The sequence below is a fragment of the Fusarium redolens genome, assembly GCF_020744475.1.
Source record: "Fusarium redolens strain MPI-CAGE-AT-0023 chromosome Unknown BKA55scaffold_10, whole genome shotgun sequence".
In the NCBI taxonomy this organism is placed as follows: Eukaryota; Fungi; Ascomycota; class Sordariomycetes; order Hypocreales; family Nectriaceae; genus Fusarium; species Fusarium redolens.
In genome coordinates this window covers 1,647,896-1,661,204 of record NW_025763673.1, presented here as the reverse complement: position 1 = coordinate 1,661,204, position 13,309 = coordinate 1,647,896, and the positions used below count along the sequence as shown (strand labels likewise).

The window sequence follows — 13,309 nt, the reverse complement described above, 5'->3', positions numbered from 1 at the left end:
CCCTGATGGGATGATCTACGTTATCTCCTCTTCCAGGGAAAGAGAAAACTGCGTCGATCCATTGCCGTTTTTGGTTTTAATTAAAACCCTTGTCGAAGACCGCATTGACGGCTTGTTTGACCGGCTGCAGCCACAACAGCCCCGTCGCAAGGGTCGAGTTTACAAGCAAGGCGGACATAGAAGCACACACGCTAATTGCAGGCAGCTAATCAAGTCGTGGCAGGGACACATGAGTATTGGACCTTCGGTTGCGCTCGACGAGGCGGGTGTGGGGGTGGGCGACCCCGAGGGAGGGCAGGGAGGCGTTTGTTCAGTTTGGCAGGTCACTGGCTGGTGTGGGTGGGGGTAAGGCGCAATCGTCTTGAATGAAGACGTATCTCTTTGAGCGGTACAAGGCAACAGAGGGGTCACGACTGGGGTCGGGGGCCAATCAAAATGATCGCGACGATCGGTACATTCCACCCATACCTAAATTGGCGTGTGATAGAGGTACCAACAGTCAGCATCGTTACAAATCGCTACGTCACATACTTTGCAACCGTACCTAGTCTTCCGGCACCTCTGATTTCCTCCACTCGGATGACTAATGGCTACGCAGCTACTCCATCACGTTCATGCTGGTCTCGAACGACAGGTAAGACTCTGCCTCTTCCACAGCTTCCAGCCAGAAGCTAAAAAGGTTAATAAGACCGTCGGCCAGTCCAGCAGGCTCCGTGGTGATGTTCTCTTTTCTTTGACGTGACTAGCCGAGTTGGGCTGGGAGGGGTTGCATGGAAACCATCCGATCCTTGTGTGTTTGTTGGTCCAACCCCTGCGGAACATCCGGTGAGATGAGAGACAACAACGCAATCCAGCTCAAAGGTGATTGGCCCCCGCTCGAGAGGGGCAACAATGGCGCTTGGACATTAAAAACTGGGTGCTTCGCTATCTTTGGATGAGGAAGATCTTGACCTGAATGCGTTGCCAACCCTACAACCCCGGTCAAACGACGAAAGAACCCAACACACACGTCCCTGAAGACAATCTAAGCTCGGCGAGATGACAACGGCTGATGGGGATCTTATCGTAGTTCCAGACGATGATGTTCAATCCCCTCTAACAACAACACTACATGAAAATGATCTAGCTAATCTTGCGTCTAGATTGCTGACGATGGGGACTCCGCACTTGGGGATGTATGAGTCGCCTCTTGCTCAACGTCCTGCTTAAAGAGACAAGGTCACTAATGCAGGCCATGATGATAGGACAGTGCGTCGTCAACCGCAAGCATGAGAAGCTCTATTATCGACTACCGACACGAAAACGGGAGGAGATATCATCGATACAAGGATGGAAGTGGGTTGCCGATGGCTTCTGGCATCGTAGAGAGCTTACACTAATGCCTGCCAACTGCAGAATACAACTTTCCCAACGACGATCAAGAGAACGAGAGGCTAGGTACGCTAACGCACCTCACCCGGTATTGTAACTTTTATGCTCAACCCGTTTAGACCTAGAGCACCACTTATGCCTCTTAACTCTCGGCAACAAACTTGGCCTTTCGCCCCCAAACCTCCCTGATTCCAAGGTCAAACGGGTTCTCGACTTGGGCACTGGCACAGGCATTTGGGCAATTGACTTTGGAGATGAGCACCCCGAGGCTGAGGTGAATAGAGAGTAGTCGCAGAGCCAAAGTCTTCCAACTGACACTATACCACCTAGATTATCGGTATAGATCTATCTCCCATTCAGCCGAGCTTGTAAACATGGTGTGCGATTGTGGTCGTCACGTTAACTAACAGCTATCCAGTGTTCCCCCAAATGTCCGATTCCTCATTGACGACATAGATGAGGACTGGGGTTATTCCGAGCCGTTTGACTACATTCACAGCAGAATGATGAACTTTAGTGTTCAGAACTGGACTGTTTATCTGCGCAAAATCTTCCAGTAAGCTCCAGTTTAGGCCTCGTATTCCCAATGTGCCCGTCCTAACTCGACTAGGAATCTCGCCCCGGGCGGCTACATTGAGCTGCTGGAGGTTGATGGTTTCTTGATGTCCGATGACGGTACTCTTACCGAAGACCATGCCCTTTGGAAATGGTGCAATCTTCTACGCGAAGCAGCAGCCAAATTGGGCCGGCCTTACGAACAAACCGATAAATTCAGGGAGATCATGGCCGAGGTCGGATTCACCGAGGTCGTCGAAACCCGTTTCAAGTGGCCGACAAACCACTGGGCAAAGGACAAGAAATACAAAGAACTCGGGACGTGGAATAATGAGAACACAGCCCGTTTTCTTGAGGCGGCCACTTTGGCGCCGTTCACGAGAGTTCTTAAATGGTCTAAGGAAGAGGTTCATATTTTTCTGGCTGATGTGAGGAAGGAATTGAACGACCCGAAGATTCATGCCTACTCGCCAATGTATACGCCCTGCCTTTGGCCTCGATCTTCATGTACTAATGCATCAATAGTTGCTCGGTTTATGGAAGGAAGCCTGAGTCCTGAGGAATATATGCGGGTCATGTAGTGCTTGCAGAATTCTAGGAATTTGCCGGTTTTTCCAGGCTTTTGGTGGATGTGACGCATGGCCAGCTACAATCAATAAATAACGTATTCGAGCTTTGAACTTCTCCAAATTCACGCTAAAGATTTGGAGCTGATGTGGGATCGCACCATCAAGGCCATATGTGATCCCCTGCTGCAAAGGTCGATGTCCGCTTCGCCACGCAAACACAACGTTCAAGTCAGCACCAGCACTACGATCGTCGTATCTGTTAAATGGGGAATTACTACTTGGGTAGGGCCTAGAGACCGGCCCCCCTTAGCTTTGAATCACTCCGCAGGCTCCGTGCTCCAAGCACGGGGGGTGCATTGACCAGGAAAAGGGTCTGCTGACTGGGAAAATTGAGGTACCTCATTTCTCCACCTATTTACATCAAAATAAGAAGTCACTTATTTCATACGCTTAGTTGCATGATTTGGCCGGACTATTCACTCCAGTTGCATATAGCAAAAACACTAAAATGCTATCGCGAGAAATATAGTAAATTATTTATCCTTTAGCATAACGAATTCGCCCTATCTGACGATAATACTATCCATAATTGTAATTTCTTCATCTTCAAACGATTCTGCTTCTTCAGAATCACTTTCTTCATTATCCTCATCTATTTCCACTCCATCAATCTCAAGGCATAGCTTTTGCCGTAATGCACGCCGTATTTCCTCGTCAGCAATGATGAAATCCACTGCTTCTTTACAGATATTGAAGTCATAGTCAAATGGAAGAAGGAAAGGGGGGTTCCAACGGAATTTGAAGACTTTGTGGACTTCTGATTGGCCAGATTTCTTCGCAAGGCTGGCCAATTCCTTGGATATCCTCATTTTCGAGTGCATCTCGCGGTGGAGGCAATATCTTGTCCCCAGTAACGCTGTTGACGAGATACACTCTTGGTGTTGAGTCTTTAAGTGCAATTGACCGGCTGTGAATGATTTCACCTCTTTTGAGTAGGTAGGTTGACTTCTGACTATATCAGCAACCCGTAAGTCACGAAGACTTGCCCTGAGAAGCTTACTGACTTGCAAAAGCCACCGGCGCGCATATGCAGCCTCGTCCCTTACTTCCTTCTTATGAAAACGCAGCTCCTCTGCCGCCTGATTGGCTCGTCGATTGTGTAAGTCCTTGGCGACGCGAAGTCTGGCATCGTAGACTGTAATTGGGCCGTAATTTGCCAAGATTACAGTCCCCTGATCACGGGCAGACCGTTTAAGGTTCTTCTCCTTGAGAGATGGCGCATCTCCTGAGCCGCTGTGATGCCATTTATGGCGAGAGTTGTATGTGCTTTCCGCACCTTTTCGTTAACATGTGACACAGAAGGTGTCAAGGGCGTGCCCGAGGCCACTGAGCACTCGATTCGCAAGGCCACGTATTGCTCATACTGACGGATCTGTCGCATCTTCAGCTCGGGGGTATTCACTTCGTTCCAGTTGATTAATAGGGGCGTGGAGGATATCATTCGAATCCCTTCGACCTCAGGATCCGATTGATATACCTCACGAGGCGATTGGTTGACGTTTTCCTCGTCTGTTTCGGAGTTGAGGTCACTACTGTGGGTAGAAGAGTCCCCTTCAGAGATATACCAGCCGATAATAGGGTAAATAAGTATCGGTCTGGAACATATAACTAGTATAAATGTGCCGAGATCCGAGCCGAGGCAACTTCATCAGAAGGCCTTAAGTGCTATACGAAAGAGATAATACTGCTGTAAAAAATAATAACACAGTCCAGTGAAACACTTTTACACTATGAATATAGCAATAGTTTGTCGATTTAATGTTGTTTATATTGCGCAGTAGTGCTAGGTGAAAAAAAAAAAAAAATATTTTGTAAAAACTTGATTGTTAATTATTGAGATGCGAGTTCTTGGGTTTATATCTCTAAATAGTTTCATCTAGGACTTTGAACTCTAAATCTAGGACTTTCAGACTAACAGTCTAAACCCTGAAGGGAAGGGGGATCCCCGGATTTTCCAACATTTAACCTCAACTTATGTACAAGCGCAATATTAAGGGCAGAAGCTAATTTTAAATCCTACCTATTATAAAATGCCTTCTTTATTTAATGAGGTGAGGCGCATGACAGCCCATTTATATATACGGATGTAATGTTTGTTTGTTTCCTAGGTATATTATTGCTTATCACTTATAACGTTTCATTCTTATCACCCATACGCGCTGTGCTTGGAATAGGCTCTTGCAGTCCTTAATCTCTTGGATGCTCATGTTGGCATTCTCTTCTGGGATACATATAACTGACCTCGTAAAGATCAGATACGGGAAACACTTAGCTTGTCAGGATCTCTCTAGACTATATTTAAACCTGCTAAGCTAGCCAAGTTTATCCCCACACTGTTCGACCTAATATGCTTTGTATTGCAAGGCTCTCGACATCATAGTCCATCATGTGAAGTTCTTGTGTTTATGTAATCTCATGTTAAACATATCTAGAATGTTTCAATGTCGCAATTCTCTATACACCTCTTTCAAAGTCATTTCTAACGCGTTGTGACAGTCCCTCATCTGCCAGCACCCGAATTGCTGTCATTGCAAGCCCTCTGGCACATTTCATAGCTGCTTTGTGAGCTCCCTCCTTCCCAGCACATGTAGTAAAGTCTGGATGGTGAATGGACACATCTGAAGCCGTTGGAATAGCGAAGCCACCGTGGAAGCCCGGAACGTGGTACGAAACATTACCCATGTCCGTCGAAGCAGGTACATTCTCCTCTGGCTTTATCTTCAGTCCTAATTTGGCCATTTCCTCGACGTAAGTGTCTGAAAGGGTGTTGTTGACACGAAGGTCACTGTATAATGGTGCTCTAAAGTTGTGTCGTCAGTATAGTAATGAGAGATAGAAGGAGTGAAGCTCACGTCTCATATTCGACCTTGCAATTCGCCGCAGCAGCTCCAGCCTCAAAGCAGGCATGCACTCGCTTGACGAGGTTCTCACACCCACCCAACGTAGGACTGCGAATACACCAGTTCATCCGAGTGTACTGGGGTATGATATTGGGAACTGTGCCACCGTCTTCGAATACACCGTGAACTCTCTCATCTGGTCTGATTTGTTGTCGCAACATGGAAACATTGACGTATGCACCAACAGCAGCGTCTAATGCGTTGATTCCATTCCATGGTTCTGCGCCTGCATGCGATGCTCGACCCTTGAAGATGACCTTGGTCTTGTATGCCGCGATACTTTTGGTGCCAGCTATCCCATCATACATCAGACCATCCGAGCTCGGTCCCGAGATTGTTGGGTGCGACATGAGAGCTGCCGCGATATCTTGGGGAGGATCGAATGCTCCAGCCTCGAGAAGCTTGATCTTGCCGCCTCCACCTTCTTCAGCAGGTGTTCCAATGATACGCAAGCGTCCAGGAAGCTTGGTCATCTGCAGAGCACGAGCCGCGCTGACGAAAGCCGCAAGAGAGGACGTTGCGATGAGGTTGTGGCCACAACCATGGCCAATACCTGGAAGTGCATCGTACTCGGCGCAAAAGACAACTTGACGACCTCCAAAGCCAAATGTTGCTTCAAAGGCTGTGTCAAGTCCCCATGCATGACGTTTGACTACGAAACCATGATGTTCAAGGAAGTCGGTCAATTTATCGTGCGCAAAGACTTCTTGGTATGCGGTTTCAGGATGGGAGTGAATGCTGAGGTTGACTTCTTGGAAGGCGGAATTGAGAGTATCCAGTGTTGAAGCAACGATTGCGCTGGATTGATCAATAATTCCGACCTTGTCGAGGGACTTTGCATCATAATGTACTGGCGCAAGCCGAGCTGGTGATGAACTTGAATCGATAACCATCATTTTATCCGAATTGAATGTAAGTCCCAAGGTACAGATCACCGTTGGGTGTCTTTAACATGACATGTAGTGTTATATACTACTCTCAATTCGCAGATCAATATGGGAATGATCCGAGAAGCTCAGGTTAACTCTGCTAGGTCCAAGGAAATTCAGGAGGTTGCCACTGCTTGATACAGCTCAGAAACTAACTCAGCAACTGACGCCAAGCCACTGAAAATAACTTGAGGCCGTTATCAGGTTAGCGAAGAGCATCTCAAGACCTGGGGTAACAAACCAAACCCTTTCTGGACGAGTAGCCGACGAAAGATAGCAGTCCCCACTAAAATAGCCGACCAGTCTCATAAAGTCGGGGCCTCCTCACTTTGCAACTTCAATTAGACATGCACTCACCTGTTGGCTCATCTTACGACTCCTCATCTCTCGTTAGATATTGCTTATTTGGTTGTCTGTCGTCGGCTGTCGGCTATTATGCCAATAGCGGAAATAATCATGTCGCTATCACCCTGCCATGCAACATCACCAATGCCACTAGGCAGTGATGTTATTGGATTGGAGGCAATTTGGATTGGACTGGATTTGTCGGAAAATGACTGGACTGGATTTGGGTTTCTCGAAGATTTGGACTGGATTGGATTGATTGGCAACCAGCTCCTGGAGCTCCAATAGTCTAACCTGATAAGGTAAGAGCTAAGCCTAATTGAGTGGTCATGAGAGTCTCCCGTCGCAGCTCCCGTCGACACGACGCGCGAACCATCGTTCCGCTATTGGGTTAACATCCAACGCGCGCAGATTGCTGCGCTATTAAAAGCATGGAGGCAAACGCGTCGTTCGCGACTTCAGCAGTCCTTCTAGTGTGGCAAACGTGTCTGAACAGTCCACTCACCAGCTACACCATGGCTACTATCTCTAGCTATTTCGGTGCTGCCAGCGGTCGCCGTCCTGATTCTGATAGAGTTATTCTTGCTCCAACGTATATTAGTCCTCGCCCAAACGACCTCGACGGAATTCTAATTAAGCCCGACGAATTCAAGCTAAATGGGAAGCAATATGTACGCTATGTTGTTGTGGCAAAGTCCCAAAAGCACACCAAGAAAAGGATATCAGTCGTCTGGCAGTATGGTGAAGACATACAACTCAAGCAGGACCTGACGAAGAGGTTCTGGTACTGTTATCTGTGCGAACAATAGCAGCGCCAACAGGGACTTCCTATTTCCGGCAAGGGTAACTGTACTGCCTTAGACTATTTGGAATCGAAATACTAAATCGATAGGGAGACTGGTGAGCGCAGATATGCGAAGCGTTACCTATTGCAGCTATTAATCGTCGACTTTAATAATATATCCACCCTTGTATTTAAATGCCGATTTGATGAGTTTAAGGAACTTCTTATTCGATGGATCGTCTATTGTCATATCGCCTTCTTTCAAATCGAGAACCTCTACTTTCGCGAACTCCTCTTCTATATTTTCCCTGGCCTGATAACACTCCTTCCAAAGGCGAGACTAGTGGTTTGCAGATGGATAATAGAGGCCTTTGAGGCACGAAAGGATAGCCTGCGTCAAGAAATGCAAACGGCCCACAGTAATATATCGATATTGTTTGATATATGGACGTCACCGAACTATCAGGCTATCCTTGGATGTGTCGCGCACTTTATTAACAGAAGCGGCAAGAGAAGAACGGTTGTCCTGGCTCTTCGCGAACTAGTTGGCGAACATTCAGGTGAGAATATGGCAGATGTCCTCCTATATATATTTGATGACTACGGGATCAGTGGCCGGATCGGTTATTTCATGGCGGATAATGCAAGTTCTAATGATGCCTGCATCGACCTGGTCCTGAAGGCTCTTTACCAGAACATGAGCAGGAAACATCGCGTACGACGACGCCTTCGGTGTTTTGGCCATATCGTCAATCTCTGCGCCCAGGCGTTTATTATGGGAAAGGATGCTTCGAAGACCTGCAAGGATCTGGACTCTGCGTATCGAGAAGGGGACTATACGCGGATTCGTGAGCTGTGGAAGAAGCGCGGTGCAATTGGGAGGCTCCATAATATCGTATGATACATTAGAGCTAGCCCTTAACGGCGTTAATTCTTTAGATTAATACAAATTAGCGGCGATCTGGCTGTATTTGACGGATTGGAGGTAAGCTCCCCTAGTGCGCGTCGCAAGGTAGTCGCGGCGTCCTACACTTCCGGTTTTAGTACTGACGTTGGAGTTTGCTGCAGCTTGTCCAAAGTTAGTCCACGCGCTGGAATTCTTATTTCTTATTAATTGGATGCGCTCTTAATGTCAAAGAACGTATCCAGCTCTTCTGCGATCAATATGAGCCTCCACAAAGCGACAGAGACGTCCTGGACCAACGCCTTAGCCCACGGCAATGGGACGAACTCGGACACCTCTATGACCAACTTGAGACATTCTACGAGGCCACAGTAATGAACGAAGGCAGATAGTGGACTCTTGCGGATTATTTTCAATCGCTGGACTGGCTTATGGATGAAATCCACCTTGCTCGGCGAAAGTTTGAATAGCTCGCTGAAGATGCCCTGCGGAAGCGTGGCCCGAATAGACAGGATAAGCATGACGAATTCGACGACTATAACTGGCTTGCTGCGGCTGCAGAAGTTGCTTGGCAGAAATGCGAGAAGTATTATAACAAGGCCGATGAATCGCCCGCTTACTACGCCGCCATATCGTTGAATCCAAGCCTTAAGAACCAATGGTACTATCAGGTTTGGAATGGCAGTGATGACAAGCGTGCCTGGATCCAAGCTGCCGTTGGAGCAGTTAAGGAGCTCTGGGTTGACGAATACAAAGGCAAGTTCGCCCACGGCGCGCCAGTTCCTACTCACGTCTTTAAGAGCCTAGAACCGAAAGAGAAATCGTTTACTTCAGTGAGAAACCATAAGCGTCTTAAACTACGCCACTTCGACCCTCATTTAAGTCCCGAACTGCCCTTAACGGATCACTATAATAAGTTTATTACCACTGATGTTATCGGCCTTAATGATGACGAGGAATTCGACCCCATCCAGTACTGGAATGAATGTTACTACTCGCAGATAGACCTAGCTCGTATGGCGCTGGACGTTTTAGCCCTGCCTCCTATGTCGGATGAGTGTGAGCGCCTTTTTAGCAGCGCCAAGCTCCTCCTTACAGATCATCGCTCACGGCTCCGGATGGACGTCATTGAAGCCAGCGAGTGCTTACGAGCTTGGTATGGTCGCCCGGAGCAGAAGGCATTTGAGGACTCTGCCATCGGTTTGATGGAAGGCGAGGCAGGGAGTACAGTTGGGGCGGATGGGCCGGGTGAGGGAGAGTAAGGCGGCGAAGATGATGGAAGCGAGAAGTCGAACATACTGGAGACGCAAGTTACTGTAGAACAAAAGCTCTGTAGTTAGGTGGTGTCATAGCCCAAGGACAAGAACAGTTCCACTCCCAGTCTGCTTATTCAGCGGCTCATTGACTATCCCAAAAGGGTAAAAATGTGAACTGGATCGGTTCTGGATCTCCTGGAGGCTGCCTGTCCCCATGTCTGGACTGGATTGGATCGAGGCTCGGATCCAGCTCCAATCCAATCCAATAACATCACTGCCACTAGGTCGATCAGCTCCTAGATCTCGGAGCGGTTGTTGGACATGCCGAACCAAGAAGGTCAAATGCGATGAGATACGGCCTGTTTGCCGACGATGTGTCCGCCTCAAGCTCAACTGCGATTATGAACCCCGGCTCCGCACCTTTCCTAAAGGGTCCCCTGTCGGAACGTTTGTCCATTCAAGCCTCGACTTCTCTCGCCTTGAGCCGACGCCTCGACAAGATGGTCAGGACGAGTCTAGTTGTGGAAATCCTCGGTTTGAGGCTGAGGGGGTCTCCTCCGCAATAATGCCCTCGTTGAATACACCCTTACAATGGGGAACTTACGGCATGGAACTCGGGAATGAAGAGGTTGAAGCGATACAGTACTTTCGAGAGTCATTTTCGCCATTGTATATCATGAAGAAGCCACAATACTCTGCATTCGCCATAATGTTGCGCCTTGCTACACATGAGCCTCTTGTACTGCACATGGCCCTGGCGATTGGAGGTTGCGGTATTGATTACAGGCACCAATGGCATGAGAGACGGTATTGTGTATCGGGAGCACAATCGAAAGATGGTTCCTCGAAATACCGAACACTTGGACTCAGGCACTATTCCGAGGCATTGCGAGAACTGCATACCATCTTGGGCGACAACGCAACAGCCGAGTCAGCCAATCTTGATTCACTGACGAGTGGATTGGTCCTCATGATTATGTATGAACAGCTCCATGGCGACGCCAAATGCAGGGGCTTAGCGAGCCATCTGAATGGAGCAGCACTTATCCTTAAGCATCACTACGCCGATATCCTGCACCGAGCTGGCGATGCAGATCAGTCAGTACCTTTGATGAGGGCGGCTGAATCAGGCAGTCCTCGACATCTATCTCAATTTTGCGCTCGCTTGATAACAAGGATTTGCGGGATGGATGCGACCGCTTCATCATTTGGACTGGGCGGCCAAGTCACTAGAGTTCTCGGCGAAAGGTTACCGGAAAATGATGACAAGAGCAGTTTGCCGACAGGTCCAATCAAAAGACTGTCCAGACTAGACACTTATTCTGGATCGCTCTACCGTTCAGTCTGGGGTGATGACTACCCCGCAGGAGAGTTAATGGATGACCTAGAGAACCAGCAGGTCTTTGAACTGTTGGGGGCTAGTGTTCAGCTACGGTATCTAATATCCGAGCTGACGAGTCTTCAACCCATTGGTGGTTTGGCTGTCGTTGATGCTGTCAGAAAGGTTGAGGCTACCATCCACGAGACGAGTGAGAGGCACATGAACATTCTTGATTTTGCATCACGGCTCACTTCAGCCACCAACAACTCCCACTCCATGGTAGCAACTATACGCTCTATAGTACCTATATACTACACCGAGATACTCGACTTTCTTCGGATCGCTCGCAACATCCGCCCTCCCCTCCATATCAAACTGAACGATAGCAAGACAATTCGCAATATCATGAACCTAGCCTACCAAGCTTACCAACACGGAGGAGACGTTGCCATGGTCAGGATTGCCCGCCCATTATTCCTGGTTTCTCTAGAAACAGATGAGGAGCTCCATATCTCGTGGATTCTTGAGAGATTCAAAGGGTTGGCTCAGTTTGGAGAACATTTTGCACGGGCAAGAGACTTTCTGGAGAGAATTTCTCTGATGCAGCCAGAATCCAGAACAAGGATCGATTTACGTACGGCGTTCTCAAACCAGGCCACTTCAATATGCTTATGCCTAATGTAAGGATTAGTAAAGGAGTAAATTTTAAACATCAATAATCTCATTCTTCAGAGACTCTTGTGACAGCCGCTCTTCCTTACCCCGCGTTTGTATCCCTTGTTTATGAGGTAAACGACTCTTATCGCAGCGCTGGGAGTTGGCCTATGGCTGTGAAGCGACATAATAACTTGTTATCATGAACCCAATCGATCTCATGATACCCACATGATCTACCCCGTGTTATCTCCCGCCGATAGAACGGAGTATCTCCCACCCTGTCGACCAGGAAATCAAGTGTCAGAACCCCTTGCTCTACTATTTCCTTCTAAGTCTAGTGACAAACTTTATCAACGAGGTGATGATACCCCAGATCTATCTTAGGCTACCCCGCACTTTCTCGTCGGCTATCAGGACCAATCTGGCTAGTCTATCTTAGCTCCTCAAGCCATGATGATAGCTCAAGTGGTATTCGGTTGTCTCTGTTGCAAATGGCTTCGCGCTGGGTCGTCAACGCCAGGCTCACCTTGTACAAGTACGGTATGAAGCACTTAAGAAGCGCCATGCCCCCCTTCTCCATTCTACATCATCCAGAAAACCACTGATATTCTACTCACCTACCAATACTCAGTCTGGCTTCTATGCTAGGCAGGCAATTTGAAACAATGACACTCAGAGACGCGTCAGAGACTAATGACGTCAAACTTGAAGACAAGGAACTTGATCAGACTCATATGGCAATGTTGGGGTTCGGGATCACGGGCTATTCAGAGAACAAAAGTTTATTAACACAACACAAAAATGAAGCTGGAGGTAGAAGCAGCTTCGACGATTGACCTTGACTCTGTCCCGCATTTTTTGTAGCTCTGTAGCACGAGTTATGAGAGTTTGTAATGATTTTCCGACTGAAGGTTGATGAAAAGCTCGCTGACATAAGGAAGTCCTGCGTCAGAAAAAAGCTGAATAGGAAAAGCGCAGATTCGCAATGTCAGAAAAAATCGAAAGCGGAATAGTGTCATCGTCAGAAATATTCAAGAGAGGAATAGCTTCGTGATGCCGCATATGATTGGCTTGCCTAAAGAATGTAGTGTGACGGGATAGCAACCACGACGGATAATCAGAGGTGATAGATCGATTCATCTCGAGATCTCCAACTACTTCCAGGCTGGAGAGGAGGTTCACGAGCAGTTCTATCGCCCACAAAGGCTTTCTCTGTCCCATTGGAAACTGATCTTGCGATAAAGAATACCGGAAAGGACCGTAGGATTTGTTCTTGGATCATTCGACAAGGGTGTTGTCCTGTCACTTCACGAACAAGCCACTGAACTTTGTTTGCTTGAGAAAACAACTGCCGAAATTGTGATCCTTCATGAAAATGCTTGATTCGCGTTGTAGAATAACCCCCTAGTGCATTAATAACACATCGCCTCACCTCCGCATGGTTTCTCTCATCTCATCAGAAACACGTTTTTGCTTACCTTCTCCACAAACCTCATAAATAACCGCCTAATCCAACTTTTGCTGGGGAACTCAGCATCGCTTAGACCATCCACACAGAAGAAACCATCTCTTCTCCGTCGAACACATTCGCTTCGTTCAATACCAACATAATATGCCTGAGGAACCACCAAGACGTCGGGGACGACCCCGAAAAGTAC

General features: G+C 47.8%; 6 protein-coding genes across 6 annotated transcripts; 4 read left to right on the top strand and 2 right to left on the bottom strand.

Moving 5' to 3' along the window:
* Nucleotides 1-930: 930 nt before the first annotated feature.
* BKA55DRAFT_71240 (uncharacterized protein) lies at nucleotides 931-1,888 on the top strand. Its single transcript, XM_046200819.1, has 5 exons — nucleotides 931-1,175; nucleotides 1,250-1,335; nucleotides 1,396-1,437; nucleotides 1,497-1,645; nucleotides 1,702-1,888. Exons 1-5 carry the CDS (start codon nucleotides 1,039-1,041, stop codon nucleotides 1,741-1,743), a joined length of 456 nt encoding a protein of 151 aa, XP_046048234.1. The 5' UTR covers nucleotides 931-1,038; the 3' UTR covers nucleotides 1,744-1,888.
* On the top strand, nucleotides 1,488-2,792 carry BKA55DRAFT_572692 (S-adenosyl-L-methionine-dependent methyltransferase). The gene is made up of 3 exons (XM_046193159.1): nucleotides 1,488-1,927; nucleotides 1,982-2,401; nucleotides 2,452-2,792. The coding sequence occupies exons 1-3, from the start codon at nucleotides 1,875-1,877 to the stop codon at nucleotides 2,483-2,485; spliced, it is 507 nt and encodes a 168-aa protein (XP_046048233.1). The 5' UTR covers nucleotides 1,488-1,874; the 3' UTR covers nucleotides 2,486-2,792.
* Nucleotides 2,793-5,009: 2,217 nt separating this feature from the next.
* BKA55DRAFT_514903 (uncharacterized protein) lies at nucleotides 5,010-6,351 on the bottom strand (the record flags this gene model as incomplete). Its single annotated transcript, XM_046187993.1, has 2 exons — nucleotides 5,010-5,355; nucleotides 5,408-6,351. The coding sequence occupies 2 exons, from the start codon at nucleotides 6,349-6,351 to the stop codon at nucleotides 5,010-5,012; spliced, it is 1,290 nt and encodes a 429-aa protein (XP_046048232.1).
* Nucleotides 6,352-8,623: 2,272 nt separating this feature from the next.
* Nucleotides 8,624-8,938, bottom strand: BKA55DRAFT_540881 (uncharacterized protein; the record flags this gene model as incomplete). The annotated part of the gene is made up of 1 exon (XM_046190310.1): nucleotides 8,624-8,938. One exon carries the CDS (start codon nucleotides 8,936-8,938, stop codon nucleotides 8,624-8,626), a length of 315 nt encoding a protein of 104 aa, XP_046048231.1.
* Nucleotides 8,939-9,433: 495 nt separating this feature from the next.
* BKA55DRAFT_595217 (uncharacterized protein) lies at nucleotides 9,434-11,678 on the top strand (the record flags this gene model as incomplete). The annotated part of the gene is made up of 2 exons (XM_046195767.1): nucleotides 9,434-9,665; nucleotides 9,958-11,678. 2 exons carry the CDS (start codon nucleotides 9,434-9,436, stop codon nucleotides 11,676-11,678), a joined length of 1,953 nt encoding a protein of 650 aa, XP_046048230.1.
* A 227-nt stretch (nucleotides 11,679-11,905) lies between these two features.
* BKA55DRAFT_572672 (uncharacterized protein) lies at nucleotides 11,906-12,523 on the top strand. The gene has a single exon (XM_046193158.1). It carries the CDS (start codon nucleotides 12,293-12,295, stop codon nucleotides 12,485-12,487), a length of 195 nt encoding a protein of 64 aa, XP_046048229.1. The 5' UTR covers nucleotides 11,906-12,292; the 3' UTR covers nucleotides 12,488-12,523.
* Nucleotides 12,524-13,309: the final 786 nt, after the last annotated feature.

Excerpts from the sequence above, each read along its gene's own strand:
- BKA55DRAFT_71240 (XM_046200819.1), top strand. The coding sequence starts at position 1,039 with ATGACAACGGCTGATGGGGATCTTATCGTAGTTCCAGACGATGATGTT. Across the intron at positions 1,336-1,395 it reads TCATCGATACAAGGATGGAA|AATACAACTTTCCCAACGAC; the intron begins GTGGGTTGCCGA and ends TGCCAACTGCAG. Across the intron at positions 1,438-1,496 it reads TCAAGAGAACGAGAGGCTAG|AGCACCACTTATGCCTCTTA; the intron begins GTACGCTAACGC and ends GTTTAGACCTAG.
- BKA55DRAFT_572692 (XM_046193159.1), top strand. The coding sequence starts at position 1,875 with ATGATGAACTTTAGTGTTCAGAACTGGACTGTTTATCTGCGCAAAATC. Across the intron at positions 1,928-1,981 it reads TATCTGCGCAAAATCTTCCA|GAATCTCGCCCCGGGCGGCT; the intron begins GTAAGCTCCAGT and ends TAACTCGACTAG. Across the intron at positions 2,402-2,451 it reads ATTCATGCCTACTCGCCAAT|TTGCTCGGTTTATGGAAGGA; the intron begins GTATACGCCCTG and ends ATGCATCAATAG.
- BKA55DRAFT_572672 (XM_046193158.1), top strand. The coding sequence starts at position 12,293 with ATGCTAGGCAGGCAATTTGAAACAATGACACTCAGAGACGCGTCAGAG.